Genomic DNA, 26,974 nt, shown 5'->3' on the forward strand with positions numbered 1-26,974 from the left:
ATTCTCATAAATGGGCCAGTAACCATGCAAAGACCAGCCAGCTCTTTAAACTAAACAGCAGCAGCGATTACCATCCTAATGTAGTTTTTCAAGTTCATACAACTTCTGCGTTACTGTGCCAGCATGCAATAGTTTTCAAAAGATTATGTTGGGGGTTTTTTTCCTTCTTGTTTATTTCCTTTGGTCCTTTGAAAGGCACCAAAAGGAGAGCCCAGCCACCAGGGTTTGGACACAGCATCTGCCTTCGGGATGACAACAAGCTTCCACCCTGTGGTTGGTTTTGGAAGAGGCTTGGGGTCAAAGTGGCACCCCGTTTTCATGGCACTACCCCAAAGCACCCTCTCTCCTGGCTGGTGAGCTGAGCAGATACCAACGGTGGGGACATCCTAAGGGGATTTGGGGAGGGAAGGGGCAGGAGGGCCTTCGCACTGAGCAGCGTGGCACCCGGTGGGTGCTTTTTACCTTCCTTATGTCTCTGCACAGTCATTTAAGAGTTTAAGGCACTTACAGATGAGCATTATGTATAGGAGGTTGGTGGAGATGCTGTCGATTCCCATCCCAGACCTCCTGCCGTCGTCACAGCACGTTGTGTGAGAAGTCGTGTGGGAAGGGGCCGGGCAGAGCAGGCTTGGGGAGCAGCCCCTGCCCCAGGGACCTTTGCCATGTTAAAAAGAGCTGCGACCTCCCTGTTGCTGCCTTGATGCCATTCCTGCACGTGGGATCTGCACAGAGAGAAGAGAAAATTTCTTTTAAGAAAAAAAACCAAAACCCAAACACGATTCCGTGCTCCCCCTGCCTCTCCTTCTTCTTGCATCTTCATTTCCTCACTTCTTGCCACAATATCTATTTGCTTAGTGCTGAATGCCCCACAAGGTCCCCACAACAATGGTCATCACTGCAGATGTACAGCAGATTTTTCCATTCCCTGGAAATTAAAAAAAGATAATGTAACTGGGGGTGTAACAGCAAAAAGTATTAATAAGTTTACGAGTTAAATTGGGAGTCAAACTTTTTTCAACTGGAGCATTTACAAGTATAATTTTCCCCAATAGAATTAAATTCAAAATAAAAAATATTTTGAATAGAAAAAGTTATTTTGCTTTGAGAGTGTTCCTTTGAGTTATTCCCTAAAGGTTTTCTTAAATCCCCCTCCTGTGACCCAAGCAGTTTGGCAGAACAGACGCTAAAAATCCAAGAATTGGGATTATTCATCAACAAGAGTTTCAGTCAAGAAAGTTACCCCAGGTTTCCTTTAATGCAACGTGCCACAAATGGCTGCACCTCCATGGCACATGGGAAGACTCACATCCTTGCCCTTTCTGGCCAGCCCTGGGAAGACGCTGGTGGTACAGACAGAAAATGCCATTTGTGCTATGCAGAACGGTACTTGCTCCAAATTGTGGTCATTGGCGGGTCTTACCGCTTTCCCCGAGACATGCTTTGGTACCAAGACTTCTCCTGCTGTTGAGTACTTCTGTCCCTTGTAAAACAGCTCCTCGGTTTTGCTGCAGGACCTCTCACATTTGAACACCCCACGGTCAGCTCCCAAATTCCCCGTTACATCCATCCACGTCCCCTTCTCGCTCTCCTCCTGACACCTCCAGCCACCGCCAGAAGTAGTGCCCGCGGCTGAAGGGACCGCATCCGGATCCAGCACCGCTCGCAGGGGCAACCACGGACACCCAGCCCCCAGCTGTACCATCACAGCCCTCGTCGCCTGGTTTTCGGAGATGCTGAAGCTTGGCAGAAGTCATCCTTCAAGCGCACCGGGCACTTCACGCTGCTCGTCGCATCGTGGCATCCCTAAAAGCAGTACCCGAACCCTGCGTGGCCTTTTCCTCTCCAGGAGGGCACAGAGATGCTGTTGGTGAGCTCTCCCCAGGACAGGGGACGTGGGCTTTCACCATGGGAAGGCCACATCACCACACCGCGCTCCGCAGTTCAGAAATCCCCGGCCACCGCTCACCCTGCCTGGGCTCTCCCCATTCCCCGTTCTCTGCTGCCATCAGGTGGATGTTTGATTTTATTCAGGTTAAAGCTGCAAAATCCCAGTGTGTTTTCCTCGGGTTTAACCAGCTTGGCCACGGGCAGTAGATTCCCTGGCCTTTGGTCATGCAGGCAAAGCCATGGGAGTCTGGAGACATGGAAAGATCCCTGATATTTTTCCCCTTCCCAGAACAAGCTGATTTTGGACACCACAGAGAGCTTGGCAAGATCCAAGAGGCAGCACTGTTGGATCTTGGTCTTGTCTCCACGTCAGTGGTCCGGATCCAACCCTACCTGGTTGACTGGCATTATCTATTTCTCCCATGCCATCAGCATCTCCCTTGCAAATCCCACCCCAGGAGAGGCAAGATTTTAAAGCAGCAGGAGGATTTAGCAGTAGCACCCACCTTGGCATGACCCCGGGGCCAGCAGCTCTCCTGCACACGCTTGTTCAAGAGTCAGCAGTCTCTGGTACGGGATGCCCAAGACAACACAGGGCAGGGTTGGTGTTGAGCAGGGCACCACAGCCTCTTGGAGATCTTCTGGTGCTGAATCCACTAGAAGTGAAGCTGCTGGCAGAGAAGGAAAAGCAATGCACATCTTAATTTCCCAGCCAGCTTTGCTGAGGAAAGAAAGCTCAGCCAAAAGCTGCCACAGACAAGGTCCACTCCTATCTAATACCACAAACGTATCTTCTTCACAACGTGCCCTCCCACACAACTTCTGAGGGTTGCTTCAAACCGCGGCATTTGTAAAGGTTTTTGGAATTGTTTTGTACTTACCATGGAAAGCAGCAGCTAATTTAAGAGGTATAAATCACTGTTTTCCGTGCCACAGCAGCAGTACCAAAAGCCCAGAGCATTATCTCAGTACTGAAATTTGGACAGACTGTATGCATGTGCAGAAAAACTTTGGTAGTTTGATGGAGGAATCAACCAACCCGATCCTGCTGAGAGCCAGGATGCTGCCAAGATGTTTGGTGCTGATGCAGTATGATGCAAAGTGTCACCTATAACCTAGGCCAACGTGTTATTTTTGTACAGTAGTTAGCGACAACGATGGCAACTCATTCACTAACCTTGCACAGGGCTATAGAAAACAAACGTTAGATGTGCTGCTTCCCCATCACCTCTGAGCATCCACGTCTGGTGCTTTATCCAAGATCTTCCATTGCATTTCAACCCCTTCCATCACTGAGGAAGTCACCGAGGAGAGTTTTCCCACCGGTTGCATCTCTTCTTGTCAGGCTGTATGCTCCCTCCTTGGCTGGCCAGTAGATACTGGTTCACCAGTGGCAGACCAAACAGAAGAGAAATATCAAGCTCGCTTTGCGGCAGGGTAGTGGTGTGGATCTTCCTTCTAGGTGGCCCTAGAAGATCTGACAAGACTCAGAATCCTCTCCTAAACATGACCTAAACTGGTGGGTGGGTTCAAAAGACCACGGGAGGGGAGAGCCTGGACCAACAACAGCACAGGCACAACTGTGCCAGCTGAAAAACCACAGGAGACCTTGCACAAAGCAGCGAATCGGGATATTGAAGACGGTATCTTAATTTTTCCCCAGTGGATTGTGATCATCTACAAGTCATCAAGCACTTCTCTTCCCACCTTGGTGGAAAGAGGAGCTATGAAAGCAAAGCGACCACGGTGCAGGAGCCAGCACCGCTTCTTGAAGCTCCAGCATCACCTCTACTGAGCCACAAGCAGAGGGTGGCAAAGGCAACAGGAGAGAGAAAGAGAGAAACAGCCACAGAAACTGGCTCCTACTTTCCGGCTATACAAAGTGCTCACGGCCTCTGTCAGCTCCTATTTTTCCTCTGCCCCTAAAGTAAATAGGATGCTCAGGCGTTGACAAAAGACTATCAGCAGAAAGCAAGGTTAAAAAAGCAATAATTCAGTCAGTTAACTGCCATCATTGTTCCTTCCTATCTCTGCATTCTTGATAAACAAATTCATAACAAGATTTTACTGCTCCGTTCCCTGGAGCAGTCTATTAGTCTGTCGTTCAACATGCACTACCAGTTGAAGCCGAGCTCCCACAATACAATATCCCTTAAGATGATCTCCTTTGCATTTGCTATGATGTAATTATGCTAATTATCCAGCCAGCTTTAATATCCTCATATTTTCCAGGAGGTTTATGATCAAACCTGTTCCTTTAATTTACTTTCCCTGCCATCGGAGCCGGAGTGTTTTGATGCGCTCTGCCACACGTACGTCTCTCTGCGGGCTGTTACGGCTTGTCAAGGCCACGGGGAGCTTAGACATAACTTTGTCCCAGCTGACAAGAATTTTAAAAATTACTTCTCCTAACTAGCATTTAGCCAATGTTTGATGGCTTCTCCCATCTATAACATTGCAACGATAATGCCCGTGCATTTCAAGGTTTCATCTTTTTTTTTTTTTTTTTTTGCAGTGTAGTAAATTTCCCAGGAAACCTTCACATATTTACCCTTCCACTTGAAATGAAAGCCCTGCCTGTTAGGTTAACATTTATCTGTGCAAAAAAACCCAAAACCAAAAACCAAACCAAACCCCAACAAAACAACCCAGAAATTTTGGAGGCCAGATCCTTACAGCTAGTATAAAACCGATGCACATTATAAAACTGATGCAGCAACTCAGAAGCTGGCCTTTCGATGTCTGGAATGAATCGCTTTAAGTAATACATATGAAAAATAGCATTTGACAGAAAAATCTCATTATCTTCCTGACTGCCTGAAATACAGCGTGGTTCAAGCCCTACCAGAGTGGATGATAGAAAGTCCTTCTCGTTCAATGAGCATTAGCTTACTTAAGAATATTTTCTTTCATGTTTATAAAGTTTCAGTGCAAGTGCTCTGCAGGATATGGGTTTCATTAGCTTTTTCATTTCAAGTTTTGCTGTGTGTTTTCTTTTTTTCAAAATAAAATAAAACCTGAATTTTCATGGCTTGGGGCTACCACAAATTTTTCTCCCCATTAAATGTGATTTAAATACCAAGAACAGTCGGCCGTAATCATAATAAAAGAACCAAATATGACCCAGATCCCTTTTAGAGAGGGATTTTTGGTGTGCATCATTTCCATAAATTCCTGGTGTGTGTGTGGTGGCCTTTAGTACTTCATAATTTGAAAGCGTTTTCACAAACTATTTCCTGTTCACCCCCCCCTTACTGTTTAGTTGAATTGCCTCGTGTCATTACGTGAGAAAAATGATGTTCTTTGTAATATTTTATAGATTTATTCACGGGCTGGGAAGAGGGTTTCCGTCGCAAGCTCTGTGTCTCCCTGCAACAGCCCCAGTGCGGCTCTAGAGACATGGAAATGGTGCAGCGACTTCTGCAGAGCCTGGACCAGCACCAGAACTACCCACAACTCAGTGCATGGATGGATGAAGGTCCATCACACCTCTTTCATTTTCCTCCTAGATACAGAAATACAGCACCAGCAGACTCCACGCAAGCAGGTGGGAATGGGTTAACCAGCACGTTCCCTGCGTAAAGCTGCTTTTCACCCATGCTGGATCTTATCTTCAAGTGACAATCTCCACCTAATCCCAGCGATTTCCCTACGTCACGAATTCAAAGGGCAGAGGGTCAGTCCTCCACGCCAAAACGCAACCACAAAGCTGCTCAGCCCAACATTGCAGCTGCCCTCAGGACTTCAGAGAGGGGACGCTGCTTGGAGAAGATGTGGAAGATGACCCAATGATGCATGCGAGAGAAGGAAGCACCTTGGCTCCTTCAACTTGAACGAGAGGACTTGGCAGCTGAGCTCGGCAGTGGGCAAGTGAGCAAGCCTCAACGCACCCTCCTCGCCTTTGCTTGGAATTGCCAAATTCTTACCTTGTAGCAACGGTTGCCAATGACCCACCAGAAAGACCTTCAAATGGGAGAACCTTCCTGAGATGAAGGGTGTGAAAGAGAGCCTTAGACGTGTTGAGGCTTGGGGAAGGAAAAAAGATTAATCTCTTGGCTGAATCAGACATAGTCTTAGAGAAAAATGCGAGTAGACTCGAACGTAACACTCTTCCCTTGAGAGCTAAGCTGTGTCAGCCGTGAGGAGTCAGGTTTCCTCCATCCTCCCACCACAGGCTAAGAAAGCAGATGAAGGAAACAGATGCCCTACCCACAACCAGGCACGGGGACAAAATGGATCTTAAAAGAGCCAAAGGGGAAACCCAGGCTGCTGGCTCCACTGCATGTCCTAAAATAGTCAGAAGCTGTAACAGAGAGAGGGGAAAGCGGCTCCTAGGAGACCTCCCTTCCCTATCTCTGACCTCTGGTTCTACAGGGGAAGAGGAGTTAGCAAGCAAGGAGACCTCTAGGACATCCCAGTTGTGAGGAACAGCTTTTTAGATTTGGAATAAATCAGGTGGGCAAACCTCTGGCTCCGGAGGTCAGGGATTGTCCCAGATGGATTTCAAGGACCTCAACAGTCTTTACCAGGCTGTGATATGAAGACTGCCTCCAAACTGCCTCACTGAGCAGAATCATCAGAGCATCATCCTGTCTTCTTCAGAGCTTCACAGAGAAATAGCAAAGCTCAGAAGATCAGCTCCAGGAGAGTCCAGCCATGCAATCTGAAACATTTCAGAAAGACCCTGAGCACAAACCTACTGAAAAGCAGAAGCATCAATGTTTCCCGGTCACATGGGAAATAAGCAGGCTGGGTTTATTTACATGGGGCTAACCCCACATCACATGCCTTTGAAATAATTTCAAAATAGATCTCCTACCTGGGGGTGAAAAAGCAAAACTCCACTCAATTCATCTCCTAGAGCGTTCAAGGACAAGCAGGAGGGGAGCTGCTGAGACAAGCAAATCCTGTTGTCTTTACACCAAACCCACAGGGAAATCGGGGCTGCCTGTCAGAGGAAAAGGTAATCTTTTTGATATAGCAAACTGTGGTTGACAGACCAGAAAGCTTTGCATGAATGCCTTTTAAAAGAGCCCAGAGCTTTAGGGCATGAATGTGAAATTTCTGTGTCTACGAGGGCTACACCAAGGCTACTGAAGTTGCCTGTATGAGCTACTCCAACCAGAAAAGATGGTGTTTGCTGACACTAACCTGGGGAGAGACAGGCTTTTGTTCCCAACCACCGAACGAGTCTTGCCACAGCACGAACGGTGACCAGGTTGCTGTGGGAAAGTCTGGCAGGAGAGTAAAGGGAGCGCGGCTCCATCTGGGAACACCTGAAGCGAAGCTTATATATGAAACCTCATGTGAAGAACAAAGACCATGTGCCCAAGAGCGACAGACACCATCTGACCATGGTGGTTGGCTGGGACATCAACTGCAGAATCAAGTTTAACGCAGTGCAAACCTTGCCCATAGGAAGTCAAGGTTGTCTTGCTAGGGAGTCACAAGATGCTCTAACAAACTCCATTCTCACAATAATACATAATTCCAGTCAAGCGTGGCACCTACCTGAGACCACAAGGTCTTACGTGCAACCACTGTAGGATGTCTTCAAAACGTGTTTTTGCGGCCTTTTTCCAAGTTCTAGCTGTCCTAGGCTTTGCGAGACCTGGGGTTTTGCACAAACCATCTTCACAGGGGAAAACGACACCTCTCAATGACGTGGCTCAAGAGATCGCTTCCCCAGGTTGTAAGATAACGAGGCTGAAGAGTTCAATAATAGCATAGCACAGACAAATTTTGGAAGACAAGGCAGTCCTGTTGTTAGGAGGTAGGGAGGAGTGAAAACCATGAAGGGGTTTAGAAGCAGCCTGAATTCATACAACAGCTTTGAGGAAGAGAAATGCTCACATCCAAACAGAAGTTATTGTGCCATATATAACAACAGCTGGAGGAACTTTAGAACTGACTGCCCACCCTATGTGGAGACAGTCAGATCATTTTCATGTTAGATGGGAAAGGAAAATTCAAAGCGAGAAATATGTGGTAGAAGACTTGTCAGAAAAATTTAATTTTGAAATAGCTGGAGACACTTGAGGTGACATAAGCTCAGGGAGGTTGCTTGGCTGGAAAGATGACCAAGGGATCAACTTGTCTGCTTTTATTCCACAGTCCCATGTAATCAACACTTTTCCATGTAACATTTCAACTCTGTCAGAAGTGCCTAGCTCCTTTTTTTTTTTTAAACAAATCCAAAACTAACAAAATTCAGTGACCTCTTATGTAGACAGGACGAAAACTATCACCTAACACTGTGCAACAAAGGCTTCCTTGGTATTTTAAGTTCCTTAAAGCATTGTAATCAACAAAGGTATCCCTCCCCCTCCCCCCCTTTTTTTTTTAAGAGTAGTAATTTTCAAAGGATTGAGTTATTCTCAATGCAACACTAAAGCCAAGATGCTAATTCACTTTTGTTCTTTCAAACTTCTTCACTCTTACAAGCACCAGGTTATATTTAAAACCCTGCTAGCCACGAAACAGCATGTGTCACTGGTCATTCTCACCCACCTTCTCTGTGAGGTGAGAAGTGCACAGATTGTTTATCAGATTGCTCTGAGAACATGCATTGAGTCGATGCCTAAGGTCAAATGAACTTGTCTTACATAAGGAATCGAGGTCAGTGAGGGTCCTCAGGCCTTATGCAAAGTAGCTTTACCCTTACAATGAGCAAGGGCGGCTTCTAGTAACATCACATCTGCAAATTCCAAGACTACGAAGAACAAAAATAGTCGGTCAAATGATGTACAACTAGTTTCATAAATATCAACACCTGCTTCTCATTATTTTGCCTCTTTGAAGAGGATACTTTCCTATTTCAGCTGGTCAGAAGGCCAACCCCATCTTGAGTTACAGTCTGGTCACAGTACCTCCACCACTGTCTCATTAAATAAGGACAAGAAAGCCACCCTGGTGGGTCTCGCTGGGCTGAAACCAGACAAATTCCACAAGCCACAGGAAGGGGGACACAAAGCAAAACACATCTCTGTAGTCACATAGAAGTCACTTCAAAGTTTCCATGACACAGAGCTATGGGTTGCCAACGGTGGTACCCTGTCAAAAAAAAATATTGTGGCTTAGTGAAATCAGCCTGAGGCTGGAAGGCAGGAAGATGCGGGTTTTAATGCTGGCTCTGCTGCTGCATCATCAGGTAACGGCAACCAAGAAATTCCCCAGGAGTTTAAACTTATTTGAAAGCATTGTAGGGTTGACACACACGAGAATACCTGAGGGCTCCAGCACAACAAGGGCATAAAATACTACCCACTGACTGCACTTATCTGCTTTCCATCTGTACATAGATACCATTCATCGTACTCTAACTCTGCCTCCCTTGGCACTCCTCCACACAAACTTTTAACAGATCATTTTCCCTCTACTCCTCCATAGCTGGGGAGATTTGACGCCCGCGTTGAGAGAATCCGATGCCTCTGCTGTCTAAAACAACCCATGCAAGCACCTTTTAAGGGAGTGAAGCTGCGAAAAGAGATCTCCTATTTTATTTTTTTTAACTTCTGAAATGATGATCGTGTTACCTCTATCATATTCAGTATCAATATTTCATCCCTTTATAATCTTCACACTTAATTAGTTCTTTTCTGTGGGAAAGAGGCTCCAAGGGACTTGGCTTGTGATAGAGTTGACACTGCCTTGACCACATGGATGACAAAACCACAAAACACAAAAAAGATCCCAGACTGCTCAGTGAAAGGTCAGGTCTCCCCAGTGCTAGCTAGAGCACAGGCCATTTAAGAATTTCAGGAGGAGGTATAGCTCCTGTACGCCTCAAAAGGCACATCTTAAAAATCATGTTTTAGAATCAGGTCGATCACCACTGGGGAAAAGTCTCATAGCCAGAGCTCCATGGCTGCAAACACACCAATATCAGCATCTGATACATGAATTTTGGGTTGAACTGGAACCGCCACTTAAACATCCCATGACACGGGAAGAAGTCCACCAATTCCTCCCTGCTCCCCCGCTGTTTTAATCCAGCTACATGTTCTCTTAACTACACATCTTTCAATGGTTGGGCCTAATATTAAAGAGACACAAACACATTTCAATACCTAGCTGACTCATTAAGCTGGCTTTTGACAGGGTCCTAGCAAATTCAGCCTACAAGCAGCCTCGAGTTCCTCAGGACAGCATCTGAACCACAGTCAAAAAGTCAGTTAATCCATTGCCATCTGCCTTTTTGTTAGCCACCCAGCTGGACATAACAGTCCCAACGTTAGCAATTAGTGTGGCTACTGCTGCCTACGGCACTAATTAACAGCACCTTAGTTCTTCTAAACGTACCCAGATCTTTTGACAGCACCAGACATGGGGAACTGGGGGAAGACAGGGGGAGAAGTATCTTTGCTTACCCTAGGTCAGAGATTCAACTTCCCAAAATCCTGCTCACCCTCCCAACGTCATGATCAACCTTTCTTTCTGCTCATTTAAGTGTCTTGGCTCTCAGAGCACGCCTGGGGGAAGCAGAGATCCCCACAACTTTACAGTCACCTTTTGGTTCCCTAACAAAGACGATGCTCAAGGGTTTTGACTCCGAATAGTGTCCACTTGTGTAAACCAGCCACAGCTCTACGGACAGCAGGTAGGGCTCAGAGAGAACACACAAATTGTGGTCATTATTGTGTAATTATGGTATTACTACAGCAGCAGCAAAGCTTCCTGTTAGTCCCCCTTGATTTCAACTAGATGCTCAGAAATAAGGCCCGAGAGGGTATGTGTGAATGCACACATGAAAAATGAGAGTACTAAGCTTTAGCTTGTGCCCTTGGGATGGTACCAAGATCAGAACTGCCTTCCCAGATGCACCAAGTTCATTTCTTACATCACACAAAATCAATAATTCAACTAATGGCTGACCTGTTTTCAAGCGTCTTCACTGGAGACGGGACACCTTTGCCATACTGTTTGTCAGCCAAACAAAACAACACAAAAAACCCGTTGTGTTGACACAACGAACTAAAAATATAATACACATTTGTGATCAAGTGTTCTACACTTGAAATTAAGCCCCTTTGAGCTTAACTTCAACAGGCTTTGGTCCATCAGCCAGGCAAGTTTCAACCCAGTACTCTCAATCCAAACACAATTAAAATGTTTAGACTATTACTTGCACACTAATTCCTTTCCTATCTCCCCTCCTTTTTTAAGTAGATAACTTTGAAGCTGTCTTTTCCTCCCCCCTTCTGATTTCCTGCTGTTGGCAAATAAGAATTTTGGAAAAAATCCTCCTTAATATTCTTCCTCAGGGCCTCAGAAGAGGATAGTTTTCTCCACATTTAACAAGCACAGCTGCTGTTTGTCATGCAAAAATCCACCAACTTCGGATTTACACATTTTTAGAACAACATCAGGAGACAAAGAAGTCTTGCAGAGCTTCTTTAAGTCAGACTCTCTGCTCAGTCCCTAAAAAAAAAAAATCCCCCCTTCCCAAAAAACCCACAATAAAACACCTTCACTCCACAGCATGAGATGTACAATTTGCTGAGGAGCACCTGAACACTTTCAAGGATCACCTGAGCATTCTCGGTAAAGAAAATGATCATCTTCAGAATCAAAATTCACGTAGATATTACAGCAAACCTCTTTCCCACAGAGGTTTTGGGCTTTTTATTACTATTTATTTATTTGTATTTTATTTTACTATTTATTTATTTGTAAGACTGCTTCGTCCTTGCGGTCAGGTAACAGTCTCTTCCATCCAGCGCCAGGCCGCAGGACAAGTTGTGTCAGTTCTTCAGTCTTGCGCTCAAGTTGCTTCTACACAGGGACTACATTGAGTCTTAGCTTTGACAACAACAGAGATGCAAAACCAGATTTGTGCTCCCCTCAGCCCAATTTCCATTAAGCCTGCTCCTGTGCTCCAATAGCTCTTTCAGTGCTGTAACAAAAGGAAAACTAGCTTTGAGATCTTTAACTAGCAGATACATATCAAGAGCGTTCAGATAACTGGTAAGGGTGCTTTTGTGACTGCATAGCACTGCTGAAGCTGAGCAGCAGCCACTCTCTCATTTTTTTTTTCAGCTCCACCACTTTTCCTGTTCTACTAAACCTCAGTATTTCTCAGCTCTGGCTCTTTGCCCATTTTAATTTCATACGCTGCACAAACCTCAATGTCTGAGTATATTATGAAGATGTTTTCCCTCGCATCAGTACTAACATCAGTGTTGCTAATAGCTGTGGTTTTTCCTCCCATTGGACTCTGAGTTCTGAAGCTGTAAAAGAAAAGATAGTGTACTTGTCTAGAGGGGGATTATTGTTCCTAAATTAATGTTATCATTTCCAAGGCTTAACTACAAAAAGAGGAGAGAAGGTTTATGTTGGCATATGAATGTACACCTCCAGTGCTGTATATGCATCTCTTCTGCAAACCAGGATCCTGTTAGGTATGTCCAGTCTGGAGGTGGATGCTCTACAGAGCCTGCCTCAGCGCTCAACAGTCCTTCCATACTTCTGAGACTGCTTAGCTCCTCAGATGCATGACAGTCTTTGTCCAAAAGACAATTTCATTTATTGCCCACTACAAATCTGGTTATTTCCAGATCCTCTTCTACCAAAGTCAGTGCTCTTTGCCATTCAGCAGATCACTTACAAAAAATACACGGCAACTAATTCTGAAGTCCCTTCTCCACTCTCAGACAGCAGTCTGGGTAGTGAACATTAATTCAACCCTCAAGTGGACCCAGTTCAGCTTTTACCCACTGGCAGCAGAGACAAGCCCAAGCTTCATCTGCCTTTGCCAGCTTTGGAACCAAGCATGCGAGGAAGCACGGCTCAGATCTGTAAGAGATTTTACTAGGACCCGTACCTGAACTAACATCCCCTCTGATAGTACACAGTCCTATGCGTGGTGTTACTCAGATTTCCTCCAGTTTACAAATCTCGGCACTGCCTGCCACTGTTTTGTGGCAAGATAAATTTGCTCTTCTCGGAGCTTCAATAGGCTCATATCTTGCTCCTCTCCTGAGAAGCCTGCCTCTGCTGCCTAAGGCTTTTTTGGTTTTTTTGTTGGTTTTTTTGGTTTGGTTTTTTTTGTTGTTGTTTCTTAACCACAGGCTCCATCAGTGATTCCACAGGAAAAAAAAAAATACACCAACACCCAGCTGTGAAAGCCCTGGGGAATCCATTCTGAATAACCTCCACCCAAATCCCAACTGCTTAAGCACATCTTTTTCTCAGCTTCACTTTGTGAATTCTACAGATCAAGTCTTCAAGGACATGCAACACAAACAGAAGAGACAGGACTTCTGAAGTGTTTCTAAATTCATTATGCATTAGTTTTATTTCCAAGTAATTCAGGCATCTAGACAACTTAAGCTTACCTGTACACTATCCCCCGTCCAACTGTTTTGTATCTCTGAAGAGTTCGGAGCGTATGGCAGATAACCCTTGGGAGTCTGCGATTCCCCGGTCCACAGTATGGCTCTACAGCCTGAACTGCCTCTCCTCCAGCTTCCTTGTAAATTGGCTGCATGCCTGAGGCTCCAGCCTCCCTGTGTAGTTAGTCCTTGACCAAAGGTGACCAACCACCTAGACAACTCCTCTCAAAGATTAAATAAGAACTGATGGACAGCACCCATCCCTTTATCCAAAGATATACAGCAACTGCTGGCAACCTAAGTTTAATAATCTTCTACACTTGGCACCGCAACAGCTGTTCTTGGAATTTTACTTCAATGAAAAGGCAAGTAAGAAAGACTTTAAAGCAAAGATAAGTTTTAAAATCAAACGGAATTTGCAGCCTCAGGTACACATTGCTCATCAGCTCAATTAATTCATGAGGCATACGTCAATCTTCTACGATACCTTACTACAGCTTTAGATGAGCAAATAGCTAGATGCTGTTAACAGAAAAATCAAGAGCGACAGAAGCTTTGTTTCAACTTCCCCTGTTGCAAATTAAAAGCAAAAAACAGTAGGGCTGGAGCATCTATGCCCATTGCCATTTTGGATCCTATTCCAAAAGGAACAGGACAAGCAGCTGGGCTTTACTGAACCTATTCTGACTAGATCTTCTACATGGGGGAAAGGGATCAAGAGCATCAAGGTCTGACATCTTTACATATCCATTATTTGTCATTCATTTTTCTTCCGCCAACTAACTAGATTTAATCCTGATTACAGTTAATGAAACAACAGCTAATGTAACATCAAAGACTGTTCTCAGCTTTGAAGCCTTGATTCTAGTTTTTGTAGCTGTGACAATTTAGTACTAGAAACTTACTCCACAAACTGTGCTTTCCCAAGAGAAGAAACAACAACCTTAGAGATGTTTTTACCCAAGAGAGAGAGAGATGGAAAAGAGGACGAACATGACGGAAGGTTATTTTTAAACTGCCTCCTTTAACACAGTTTATGATGGCTATTTACTAGCCAAGCTTAAGTGGTTAGGAAACAACACATTTCATTAATATTTTCTTAATAGTAATAAACTCTCAGATCAGTTGCAATTTAATTCCCTGAGCAGGTCTTTTCAGAAGCACTTTCAGCTAGCACGCTACTCGCTATATGTGTAATTCTTCTAACAAAGACAGTACCTCACTGACTCTTCAGAGCTAGTATTGAAGCTTCAGTGCCCCCAAAACTAGGTTATAGTCAAACTTGTTTTAGTAAAAAGAACACTGCTTCATACTCACGGAAAACACTGTGTGGGTGGAGTATAGTGAAATCCTGTATTTCACAATATTTTAACTCAAAACCCAGCTGCAGTAAAATTTCAGTTTGCAATGCTAAAAAAAAGCTGTAACCACAATGAAGCATGACAAGTTTGAAGGTTAAAACAAAACACAGTTCACTGTGCCAAAAATTTAGAGCTGCAGATGATTATCAAACCCCCAAACTTCACACCCTCACACTTCAACATGAAAAGTCAAGTTGGACACATGAAAATAAAAAGCTTGGTGAAGTATGGTAGTTGTGATTTTTAGTTTTCGCTGTGTAAATTAACTTAAAGCTATTATTCCTAAACACCTAAGCTGACTACTTTGATAGCACCCAAGAACCTTTTAAGGCAGATATTCATACTTTATGCATTTAAATCAGGCACCTCAGCCAACAGCCTAGGCTCTCTACCAAAGAGCAATTCAGACTTTACCTCTCCCTGCTGCTCATACAGGGAGTCTGAAGTTAAAACTATTTACGCTGCTTGCCTGCAATCAGTCTCAAGGAAGTTAAGTTCTGATTAAGCACAACATCCTGAATAAGAACAAGAAAACACCACAGCTCTCACCATGTTCTAGATTTGTGTAACAGCAACTGCAAGCCAAAGGATTCCATGCAAGACACTAAAGTAATAGCAGATAATTCCTGTTGCAGAGAGCTTACCACCTGGATAGGAAACATGCACAAAAGGAAGAGGGAAATACACAGAGATGATGCTCTACTATCAATTCTCACAGTTTAAAGGTGCGAGAGTCCAGGCTTTTGACATTGTTCTCTAAGCCTCAGCCCTGGAACAACATCTAAATGAAACTGGGTTTTTCTTTGGAGGGGGAAGGGTTCTGAAATGTCAGCTCAGTGCAGCCAAGCTGCTAAAAGGCATCTCAAAAATAATTTTTAGGCTCAGGTATTTACATCAACTACCTGATTTTTCATTACTTAGCTTTGGCAGTACTATGAAAATCAAACTCAGACAGGGCTAGTGACAAGAGAGAGATCAGAACCCAGGCAGACAGAACCCCAGTCCAAACTTAAGGCAACAGTTACATACATAGTTTTTCCAGCTTCACGATACAGGTAAGCAGCTGGCTACCCACACTTGAAGTATCTCCAGTTATGAGTACTCCCTGCTTGGCAAGTATTTTATTTAACAAAACAGCCTCATCAAAAAAAATAATTCACTTTTCATTTGTACTTTGGACATCGATACTTTGACTGGCAGAAGAGAAGAGGGATGAAGTCACATTCCTTACGTACCACAGGCATTCCACATTAAGATGGTTGAGCAGGCACTGGTCAGATTTTGAGGAAGAGCAGAACAGCAGTAGGGTAAGTCAGAAAGGCACTGGATTAAGAAACAGGAGTAGGTTAAAGTTACTCAAGAACTGCCAAAGGCATTTAAACGAAATACAGGCAAGCAAACATTTTGAATGCAGATAAGCTCCCTTGTTCCACTAAGCAGTGGCTGAAACAGTAATGGCAGAATATTTTAGTGGTACTAACAGAAGTCAAAAACAGTGACTTCTACACAGACTGAGATGGCCTTGCATGCAGACAGCACCACAGGTCCACAAATAACGCCTGCAGTGTCCTTGTACATGACTTGGAAGTCCGCACCAAAAACGGGTACAGTCAAGGTTATTACAATGTTCAAGGCAAAGCAAGTAATATCAGCATAACTGAAAGAACACATACAGAAATCCACAGTAAAGAGACTACAGAATTAGGTCACCCAACTGATTCAAGCTGCAACCTGCTCATAAATGCAATGGAGTCTTTCACCCAGACAAGTCGCTTTTATCTAACTGTTTCACAGGTGAAAGTAAACATCTGAGCTAGTAGGATGTAATTTGATCGTGGCAGAAAAAAGCAACTGCTTTAATAAACTTGATCTGGAGTAGAAGTCTGTATCACTAAACACACACAGATCCCGAACCTTCACGACAGCTATATAAGATGCGATTTTAACATCTAAACTATACCTTTCTAGCCACAACATGCAGGGCACTTCTGCCATTTATTTGGGTGGGTTAGAATGATTTCTAACCTTCCAGAGAAAATACATACAGCAATTAATAAAAAAAACCAACCATCATGAGAATTAAAACTTTTATTAGTGTATTCACATATTAGGCAAATGCAACACGCATGAAGCTTATTTCTTAGGTTCACAAGTTCTACCAATACATTAGTCTACTGGTAAAACTAGCACAAACTGGTAACTGCTTTGCCAATTTTTTTAAAAGGTGTCTGGCCCACTTTTTCAAGGCTTGATTTTTGGTATTGCTTCTATGCCCTAGTCATTATGGCATAAAAATATCCATCACTATCATCAATTCAGTCAACTGATTAAAAGCTGTAACACTGGCCACATTTTTGTTCTCAAAGCTAAATTATCACTAGCTGTACTTACAAAGTACAGTACTAGTGTAATGGATGAAACAATGGGAAAAACAGACAAAGGCAATCCTGCTACTGCCACAATAACAAAAGAATGACAGACAGCTAGATCACAAGATTGTTAGTAAGATGTATATTTTTCAAGTCAGAATAACCCTTCTATACAGTTTCCCAACCCTTCCCCAACCCAGACTTATTTGTAGAATATATTTCAGAATATTTTTAATATGGTGCAGCTGTAGTGTCCAAGGGTTCACAATAACATGCACTGTCACGAAGAACCTAGAAGTCCTCCTTCGCTGGTCATACCTCAGCAACCACTATCCTAGAGGTTTTGCAGAAGCAACTACTTTTAATAACAAGGCCCATTATGACATAATGAATGCGTATGATCTGGTATGTAAGTAAGCTATAGAAAGCCACTCAGATCAGAAATTTAAACTCTGTTACTGAAATATGTTAAGAAGCTGCATCTATTTAAAACCTATACGAAAGAGTCTAGTTTACCCTGGGAAAGGATTTTTCAAGGTATTTGGCTCCAAAACCTAAAACCCATGATTTTTAGTGACATCTGTTTAATGAAAAAATACAGATGTAAGGGGTAAGCCAATAACCTTGTGTACTTAATCCAGTATCCAATGCTATGGTAAATTCTCATTCCATGAGAAAAAACTCTAATTTCAATGATTCAAGGTACAAAAAAGTCCCAAATTACATCAGTGCCAGCAATACTGCTGGTAACAGATGCATTAACTCAGATGGGTAGGGAAAAGTAGACTCCTAGTGTGATGGATACTTGGAATTTATAGTATGAATTCATTTTAGGCCCCATTAAGCATATAAAGTGTCTTAAGATTTCACAGATGAATCTCAAGACATTTCTTTCCCTTCCAATGGAGGGATTTTCTTTTTCTTTAAGAAGGCAGCAAAAAGTTAAGCTTTTCTACAAGGAAAGTCTGCTTTTTATGTTTAGGACAACTCGAAAACCTGCTTATATAAAAAAATATAAAAGAATAAAGGAGTAGAGTCTTGGAATTTCATGAGAGATTTGCCCCAATCAAAAAAACAAACGACTATTTATGGGAACTAAAATGTAGAACAGCACAATACCGTGATATTTGAGATCATGATACATTACCTGTACATATACTTAGCTATTCATGTTATTGATAAACCATTAGGACACTCAATTATATACCCAATAAAAACACCATTAAGAGTCTTTAGAACTGTCCCTTCTTCTTTCTGAAGAAGGTATTTCTATACACTAAATTTTCATCTAGTATCAGAGTATAGGAAACAGAATCCACAAGGTGCTTTAATTGATGAGACCTCAAGTGCTGTTTTTCTTTTCTTTTTTTTTTTTTTTTTAAAAACCTTTTTGGATAGTAAACAGTTCATGGGGACCACACACAAATACTACGACAGACGAGCTGTTATATTAAGTCTGTTGATTGGACTCGATATTTAGCCCACTGGTAACGGAGGAAGGAGTTTACGACATGCTGGAGCAGCGTACTGAAGGGGAGCCCATCTGAGTCAATACTTTGTCCAACCATTGTAGAGGTCCATTCAGATGAAGTTCAATCCAGCAAGGAGTGCTTGTTACTGTTTGCCGCCTAGAAAGTAAAGAATAACAGGAAAGTCAGAAAGCAGCTTTGGCTGCCATAAAGTTCTCCATCATATAATCAAATATGTTTCCATCTGCAGAAAGATAAAAATCTGCAACCATAACTATTACTAAGCTTTTTTCAGACAACCTTTGAGAAAAAAAAAACAACAACAAAAAAAAAACCAAAACACCCCACATCTATAAGGTACATCAATAATTACATGCATAGCCGCAGTACATTGAGAATATTCTGCTCTGGAGAATAAGATAAGAACTGCAGCATTTGCTTCAAGTGTCACACGAAGAGCCTTACTTCTAAAAAGAAATTCAAAACTGAAGATTGTCCAACCAATGTGGTGTTCACATCACAGATAGCTGTGTGCAGCTCTATCTTAACCTTCAAAGGCTCTGCATGCATAACTGGGTTTGAATTTTGTAGACAACTACTGAGAAATATGGCGTAGAAACACTTGGCTCTGCACTGTCAGCATGGTCAAACAGCACAATGCTATGGTGATCATAAGGTCTGGCTTTTTGGAGTAATTGACAAGGTAAATGTATAAGGAAACTGCCAGATGTTGTCAGAAACACTATGTCAAAACAGTGTGTGGTTATACTGCGCTAACTGATGCTATCTCAAAGGAACAACAAACTTTGTCTCCGATTTCCTGTAATCTTATACTTCTAGATGTTTTGTACCGTAACATCCTCACACAAACAATTTAAGTAAAAATTGTGTTTCCCTTCTCTTCTACATAAACTTGCCTGTAATTTTCCACAATAGAAGCCCTTAATTAAACACCATGTAGAAAGCCTCAGTAAAGCTGAAGGAGTGACAACCATAAAAGCTTCATTCACTCTCCCATATATTCTTGTTTCAGAGACCTGTTTTTCAAAAATCTTCCTCCTCATCTCCAAAGTACAGAAATCAGTATTGGACATACTCTGCCTGAGAAATCCTGTTATTTCACTGTACCCACTCCAGGCATGGGAGTTTTCTCAAACTAGACTGGCAAGACTACTGTTGCTAAGCCAGTTTTTCCTAGTAATTCTAGCTATCCCAAAGTCAAAGCAAGGAGGCATTAAGATTCAAAGGCAGCAGATTAGTCAGGCACAAACCCAGCCCCTTCATTTTTACTGTCAGCACTGCAACCCTTCGCTTTAAGGAAATCTGTTTATATAAACAGAGGAACTGAAAAGGCAGAAAGATTAAGCCAGTGAGAGGATGGATTTCAAAAGCTGTCTGTGGTTTCACATTTTCTAGGAGAAGAAAGCAACTGGGGTCTCTGCTCTCTCAGCACTTTAAAAAACATTGTTATCTTAGCCCCGAATGCCTATGCCACAACAAAGTGATCCAATAGAAGAACAATCTAAACCACAGGAAATACAATTCCATTTAGTCTCGAATCCTCTCCCAAAGAAGGAAGTTCATTATTCCACTGCTGTCAACTCCCCTACAATATGTTCCACAACACACTTCCTCAAAATTTTATAACTGGTTCTGTTCAACAACCCTGGCTTTGCACCACACTGGCAAAAGTTGATAAAATAGTGACAGTCACTCAGCAGCCGTCTCAAAGCTAAAACTCAGCCTCTTCTACCCATGGATTTGCAGTTCATATATCACTAAGTCTCTGTTGAAATTACCTCTACTTAACTTTCTTCAGAAGAGGACCCTAGACAGGGATAGTTCCTGTGTTAATGTGAACACTTGTCTGCTGATCTGAACTTCTACCACCATCCTCAATTCAAGCCAACATGTAACGAGCAAAAAGCTATAAACTATTTTGTCTACCAAGCTCATAAAATCTACCACCTTGCCATATCTGCATGTTTATGCACATATACCATATGCCTAAAATGTAAGTAATGCTTTGGCTTTGCCAAAACCTGTTCTATGAGAAACATTCTTGACATAATAATGAAGCACGGAAGTTTTAACAAGAATGACGGATTTTACGGTGCTTCCTGGTCTATTTTGACAATTTGGACTACATTCATTTAAATTCAAGGTTGTGTTTGCAGGAACAACCTCTTCTTGCTTTAATCACAACTGCAGCATAACTTACAAGTTTTGTGCATCAATAATTTATTAGCATCATCTTAAACAGAGATGCAAAGAAACTAGTTCAGCATTATGTCAGTAATCAGTTTCTGTGCTGTTCTGGCAGCGTTTTCACTGCAGCTTTTTCAATCCTATGATCTCTGAAGGGTTTATAGACTACTAACAACCAACATTCTCCTTCCTTAGAAGTAACTTTACCAAAAGCCTCCCCACTGTTTTAACCCAGCACTTACACGCCATTCACTTCAAGTTGTCTCCATATAATCTGACTGATTAAGCCTTTCTTCTGTTCTGATTTGAATGTTGTATTTAATTATGCGTAGAGTGTATACATACTCCTTTTGAGCCAAATCCAACAGTTCTTTAAACTTGAGCCAGATTCTTTCTTGTGTACCTCTTGCTAACAAAGAGGTACCAATTTATTCCATTACTCAAATTTCTCATTTCATCTAATTAGGCTTTTACAAAATTGGCTTCATTTAGCTGAGAAGCCTCCCCCACGTACTGACACTGCTATTTACATGTATATATTTCAAGAGCAGATAAAAATCAAAACCCCAGGATTCACAGTGGAACATACATGCCATTATTCAACTTCAGAAGTTATATGGATTTTAAAAAAGCCATTATGTATTGCAATAGGATATTGATATGTCAGACTTCATTCTTTCAGTGGACAATTTCTAGAGAGGTTTAAGGGATTTGTTTAAAACCACATCCCTAGCTTTCCAAAACAATGAAATCTTTAATACTGCTCAGTTAAAAGTCAATTCCTTTTCTTCCCAAATTCCCATACTACATTGAAAACAGGCACTGTCCTCAACTATAGCTCTTAGTTTGTGCTAATAGAGAATACAATTGGAATCTATTCAAAAAGCAGATAAAAGACTTTTTTCCACTCAAAAAACTGTTTTTAGCAGTTTTACTACATAAACACAGTCATCTTACTCCTGCAAAGTTTTTCCCACTACAAGTTCCAAAATATTTGCCATCCCTTAAATGTGTGTTCTCCAGCTGTTTTATTCTGCAGAACACACTCCAAGTGACTCCAGTTCTTTCCATCGGGTACTATCAACTGCATCCCGCACCACAACCTAACAAACTCATTATACTCCATATAGAACAGAACAGAGACCAAAACGACTGTATGTCTAAACCAGCAAATAATCTCAGAGCACAATCTGTGAAACTTCCTAGATGTTGTCAGTGATTTCACCACAATAAGCAAGCAAGCAGGACTGAGTGAGGAGATGGAACTTTGACAACATTCCTTGCTCAACAGCTGACTTCAGTGCAATACCAAAATCAGTTTACTCCTCTTTATGACTTAGGAGCTCCACAGCTGAGGGGGAGAAAGAGGAAGATATGGCTTCAACTTGCAGACAGCACATCTACAATAGCAGTAAGAAGCCTGTATGTATGGCTTTCAAGCCAGACAGAAATAGTGTATTAGTGAAAGAAGAAAAATTATTAAGTCTAAATTTAAAAGCAAAGGGTTTTTTCTTACCTGTATTCAGCTCCCCATCCTTTAACAAAACTCATTCTTATGGTACACATTCTAGTAAGCTGGTAAACTGCTTCAAACCCCTGATTCACAGATTGAGCCAGAAGAGCAGCAAATTCTTGGTTATTAAAGATTTTTAGATTGCATCCTATAAAGAAAAAAAAAAGTCTAAAGGGTACAATCAATGAATACTTGTGTTTGCTACACAGAAGCCCAAAACTATGAAGGAACTGTCAAAAGGAAAGCAAATGTCATCCAGTGAATACATTCACTGGATATTTTTATGCGAGACCTTTGGTAGGCTACTAACCTGGTGGAATTTTGCACACAGTTGCAGGATGCCAGCCATATCTTTGATTACAGTTGGGGCTCTGAACAAAAATCGCGCTATCGCTTAGGCACTCAGCAAAAACTTCTCCGCCAATGTAATAGAGACGTACTCCCCTTCCTGTAGCAAAATTCAAAGGAACACTCGTTATGTTATGACCCAAGCAGATTAACAAACAAGGGAGTATTTTGTTTCAGAGAAGGCCGAGGTTTTTCTTTACAAGAGAAACAGAAATCAATTATCTACAGGACCACACTGCTGGGCTGACAGCTGTAGCAGGAGGAGAACACAATTAACTTGCATTTTTCTCCCACGACACACAGTATTTGAAGGAGGAGCAGAATAATTTTTGGTCAAGAGTGAGACAGAATTTTCTAGCCATGTAATCCAAGTTAGGAAGCAGTGTTCATTACTAACTTTTTCACTTAAAGAAATACCAAAATTGAAATAAAAAGATTATATTCAACAGAATTAAAACTTGTGCCAATATTAAAGTGTTGTATGTGAAGTGGCACAGGCCACCATGAAAAAAAGGAAAACACAAGTATACCACTTCAACACTCTCCACGTACATGCATCCACACTATTTCACAACCCACTGCATACCCCTTCTCTGTAATACTTTGACAAAAACAACAGGACTTCATTTAGCCCTATTACAAAAAAACCAAACCGTAAGAAATCCTATTGTTCACTTTTAAATTGTGATCTTGTGCTCTCTCTCTCCGAGTGGAAAAAAATCTGTATGGGTTATTTCTATCAGAACTAAGATAAGTAATGTACAACTGATCTCCCAAAGAAAACTATTTATAATTAACAGGTCCTTTGAAGGCCATAGTTTCTCTTCCCTTTTTTCTTTAAAAATATTTTTCAAACGAAATGCGAGCTGCTCTATAATAAAAAGGTGAGAGCTCCTTACATTTTTGCTTTTCCTCATCATTGACCATTTGATCAGTCAGCATAGGCATAGCCTGGGTTTCTGCATATCTAAAATTTTATTAGACAAGCATTTGGCACAGAGGAAGTCAGAAAGTTCTACTAAAGAGGTTGAACTTTTACTAAAAAAGTAAGAAAAAAGAAAAAATCTCATGAATGTTGCTAAATAAAAGAATCCAGGAAAAAAAAAAAAGTAGTTTATTGAAGTACTTAAAGCCAAGATGCTGCATTGTGGGAAAACAACATTCTTTACTAACCATTACAAAGAAAATCTTAACCATGTCAAAACAGCATGTTATCTCAAGGGCAGCTTTTCTCTTTTCAGAAAAGAATTCAAGAAGTACTACCAATGTTCATTCTGCATTTTATAAATGAGAATAAACTAAGCAACATGTTAATATTTTGTAATTAAAGCTTAAATTTCAATTATAAACAACTCTGAATATAAATGATACCCAGGGCAGAGTGGTCCAATGAGGAGCCTGACAGCCAAAACCCCACCCCTCGGGATGCTTTGGTGCCTTGTCTTTTTCCAGAAGGCAGAGAACAGCACCGTAAGCAACAGAAATCAAGCTGAGTGGCTTCCTCCTGTGTCACTCTCAGCCTGACAGCTGTGTAACTGCTGCTGCCACCGACTTAGTGACTACTGATTGAGGAAAGGCAGCTCCTTTCAGCTCCAGCCATCACTACATCTCTTCCCAACTGCAACTGGCTGCTACATTTCTCCCTGATTTCAGAAGTGGTGACCTCTGTGTCTTTCCACTTCTGTTCTTAGCAAGAGAGACCAAGCTCTCCTTGACAAGCCTGAAGAGAGAAGTTCAATGGCTGCTGCGCAAGGGTGAAAGGATCCCAACACACAGATCTGCCCATCCTACCCGGATCATTCCAGATAATTTCATGGCTAAAATGAAATTAAATAGTTAAAAGATCAGAGATATTTACCTATGTGTCGCCTTGTCATTTCCACTGTAGCATTTCTGTTTACATTGGAAAGCAGACCTAGACAAAATCGTTCTGAATTTGATGGATCTGTAAAGCCATCTACAGTCAGGGAAGGCTGTGATGCATGAAAGGTTTCTCCCACTCTTTGATTCAATTCATAATATGCTATTGAACACCAAAACGCAGGCTCCGAGTAAGTAACTGGTTGCAAATCTAAAAAAAAAAATAAATTTTTTTAAAGATAGGCTTAACACAGAATTTGAGGCTGAAAAGAAATCTATCCACCCTGCTATTCATCTCTTCCAGCAACGACAGCGGTGGTCTCCTCAAACTACTCAAATTATTGTGCTTGCTGTCATTTTTACCTACCCCGGTAAACAGAATGGAATTCAATATTCCACACAAGGGAAGGAGGAGGGGGAGAAGGGGTGATCTAATCTGACCATTGCTCATGTGGTTCAGTACTTGCATTTTACTCAGCAAAATGGTTAAGCTAATGTTACTGTGAGTGCCAGATGTTGAGACATTTCTGTTACCTTTCTATAACTTGCAAGCATTTTGGCAACATTAAAGAAAAGATTAAGCTATCAAACACTGAATCACACAAAGGAAAGAATATTAATATGAAAATGTTGTTCCCTTGTATTACACTAGATCTTATACTGTCTCTTTATCTAAAGGCAGCTCTTAGCTCCTTTTACTCTCTCTTACTAGAGCTCAGTTATCTTCCCTGTGCATCTTCAGCTTTTCCTGCGCTGCTTCCCCTTTTTACCTACCCTAATTACTTACTCAGCATTCTGAACAGCATTTTCCTGTCACATCATGTCACCATTCCTTAAACAAACCCAAGGGAACCTGATCTTCCTGAAGCATTTATACAGACACACAGCAGTGGCACCTGATCAAAGCAGGTGGGCAACTAATGCAGGAGCAACGATTATGTTGTGGTCACAGGTGGAACAGCACATGAGAAGAGCAGCAGAACACATACACAGGAGACAGCAAGTCTGGGCAGCACTATGGATAGGCTAATGTCCTTTAAACTATTTATTTTATAAATGCTATTCCCTGCACACACAACCATGTTATTCCTTCTCTTTGCTAGAAGCTCAATAGTTACAGAAATAGAGTAGTTATTAACAAGTTATTAACCCAGCCCTATTATGTTTATCATCAGGAAGCCAACCTAATAGTCTCCTCCTAATATAGATCTTTTTAAAAGTACTTTTTCATTTTTAACGTAATTATATATATAAAGAAGAGTCATCACACACAGAGAAACAATTAAAAGTATTTCCAGCTTACCCAAGCTATGATTAACTGGGGAGAGAGTACTAGGAGACAGCTCTGCTGGAGATCCTGTTGAGGCAATACAGATTGTTTCAGAGCAAATGATTCTTGTTATTTCAGATGGGTAGGTATGACCACTATCTAGATATACTTTTACATTAAAATTCTTTAGAATAAGAAACCTCAGAAATCCTACAACCAGTTTTCCAGCATGTCACATGCTTATTCTGAATTAAGATTACATTTAATTTTCCAGACTCCTGGGAACCTACCCCTTCTCTAAAGACTCAATTAACATCTTAGTTGTTGTATTTGACAGAGCTCTCACTTCATGCACTCTGTGAACGTAACTATTTGTGCACTTCTCCAGTGAGAAGGTAGTGACTTCTTCCAAATTCAGTGGAAAAAAAGCCAAAAAAGTGGACAAGACAATCAAGATATTACCTCTCTCTTCTCAAATGAGAGAGTTTATCTCTAGAAAAGAACAAGCTGGATTTCCTCATTTGAGGAAATTATTCTTTCCTGGAAGGACGAAGTAAAAAACTCAGAAAAACATGCAGTCTCCAACACAATTTGTGCACTAGTAGGCAAAATACAGAGAGGTTTTGCACAGAAACATTCCTACAAGGACTGCTGATGTCAAGCTTTTTTAATTAAGGTACCTATTGTCACATAGTGGGAAAATATTGCAGTTCTTACAGAAACTAGTACAGTTGATTCCAATTAACTGAAAAAGGTTGCTAACATTAGCTAACCAAACACACACTCAACTCTGCCAGCACACAGCAGGAGGTTCTTATCCAGCACATTAACTGTGCTTTGTCCAAGTCCAAGGCCAACCAGATTATCTAAAAACCCTTTCATACAACGGCACAAATGCTTTATGTTTCTAGTACTCTTTCAATAGAGCCTTCCATACAAGAATTAATTTCAAACACAGCAGAAGGGATAAGGTTGTCACAGTTCAGAGACAGGTTCTCAAAATGCAGCATTTCTGTAACTTGTTTAGGCCAACAGACATTTTGCTTCAATAAACCTGTTTCCAGAAGGTAAAGTTAGAGGTAGGTTGAAACCAGTCAGCTATTAAAAATCTATTTTAAGGCTTTCTGATGAAGACTTAATTAGACCTGTATGCTTTTGTTACGAAACAATTGAAATGTACTTAATATGGCACAGAATGTTTTGAAAGCATTCCCCTAGCAAAAACCTATTTTGTTCACAATTGACTGAAAGTGATATTTTAAACAGAAAACACCAGGTTGTACAGAGGGCTACTGCCATCATCATTCAGGCTGAATTCATGCTGCTATGCAGAGGGATCACAACTAGTAATCCCAA

The 26,974-nt window shown here is 41.7% G+C and overlaps 1 protein-coding gene and 1 long non-coding RNA gene across 7 annotated transcripts in view; both read right to left on the bottom strand.

Moving 5' to 3' along the window:
- Positions 1-834: 834 nt before the first annotated feature.
- On the bottom strand, positions 835-3,466 carry LOC121232687. The gene is made up of 3 exons (XR_005931596.1): positions 3,065-3,466; positions 2,394-2,555; positions 835-925 (listed from the first exon to the last, which is right to left on the bottom strand). It is a non-coding gene; the product is annotated as an uncharacterized LOC121232687 (long non-coding RNA).
- Positions 3,467-16,654: 13,188 nt separating this feature from the next.
- SMAD2 (SMAD family member 2) overlaps positions 16,655-26,974 on the bottom strand; it is a 53,130-nt gene continuing 42,810 nt past the window's right edge. For all 6 annotated transcript variants that reach the window (XM_030004743.2, XM_041120843.1, XM_041120845.1 and 3 more), the window contains 5 exons: positions 25,652-25,705; positions 24,347-24,559; positions 22,451-22,588; positions 22,144-22,288; positions 16,655-18,578 (listed from right to left, as the gene is read on the bottom strand). In XM_030004743.2, coding sequence (XP_029860603.1) covers positions 18,455-18,578; positions 22,144-22,288; positions 22,451-22,588; positions 24,347-24,559; positions 25,652-25,705 — 674 coding nt within the window. In that variant the 3' untranslated portion in view covers positions 16,655-18,454. The remainder of the gene's footprint in view (positions 18,579-22,143; positions 22,289-22,450; positions 22,589-24,346; positions 24,560-25,651; positions 25,706-26,974) is intronic.

Source organism: Aquila chrysaetos, chromosome Z (assembly GCF_900496995.4).
Source record: "Aquila chrysaetos chrysaetos chromosome Z, bAquChr1.4, whole genome shotgun sequence".
NCBI lineage: Eukaryota > Metazoa > Chordata > Aves > Accipitriformes > Accipitridae > Aquila > Aquila chrysaetos.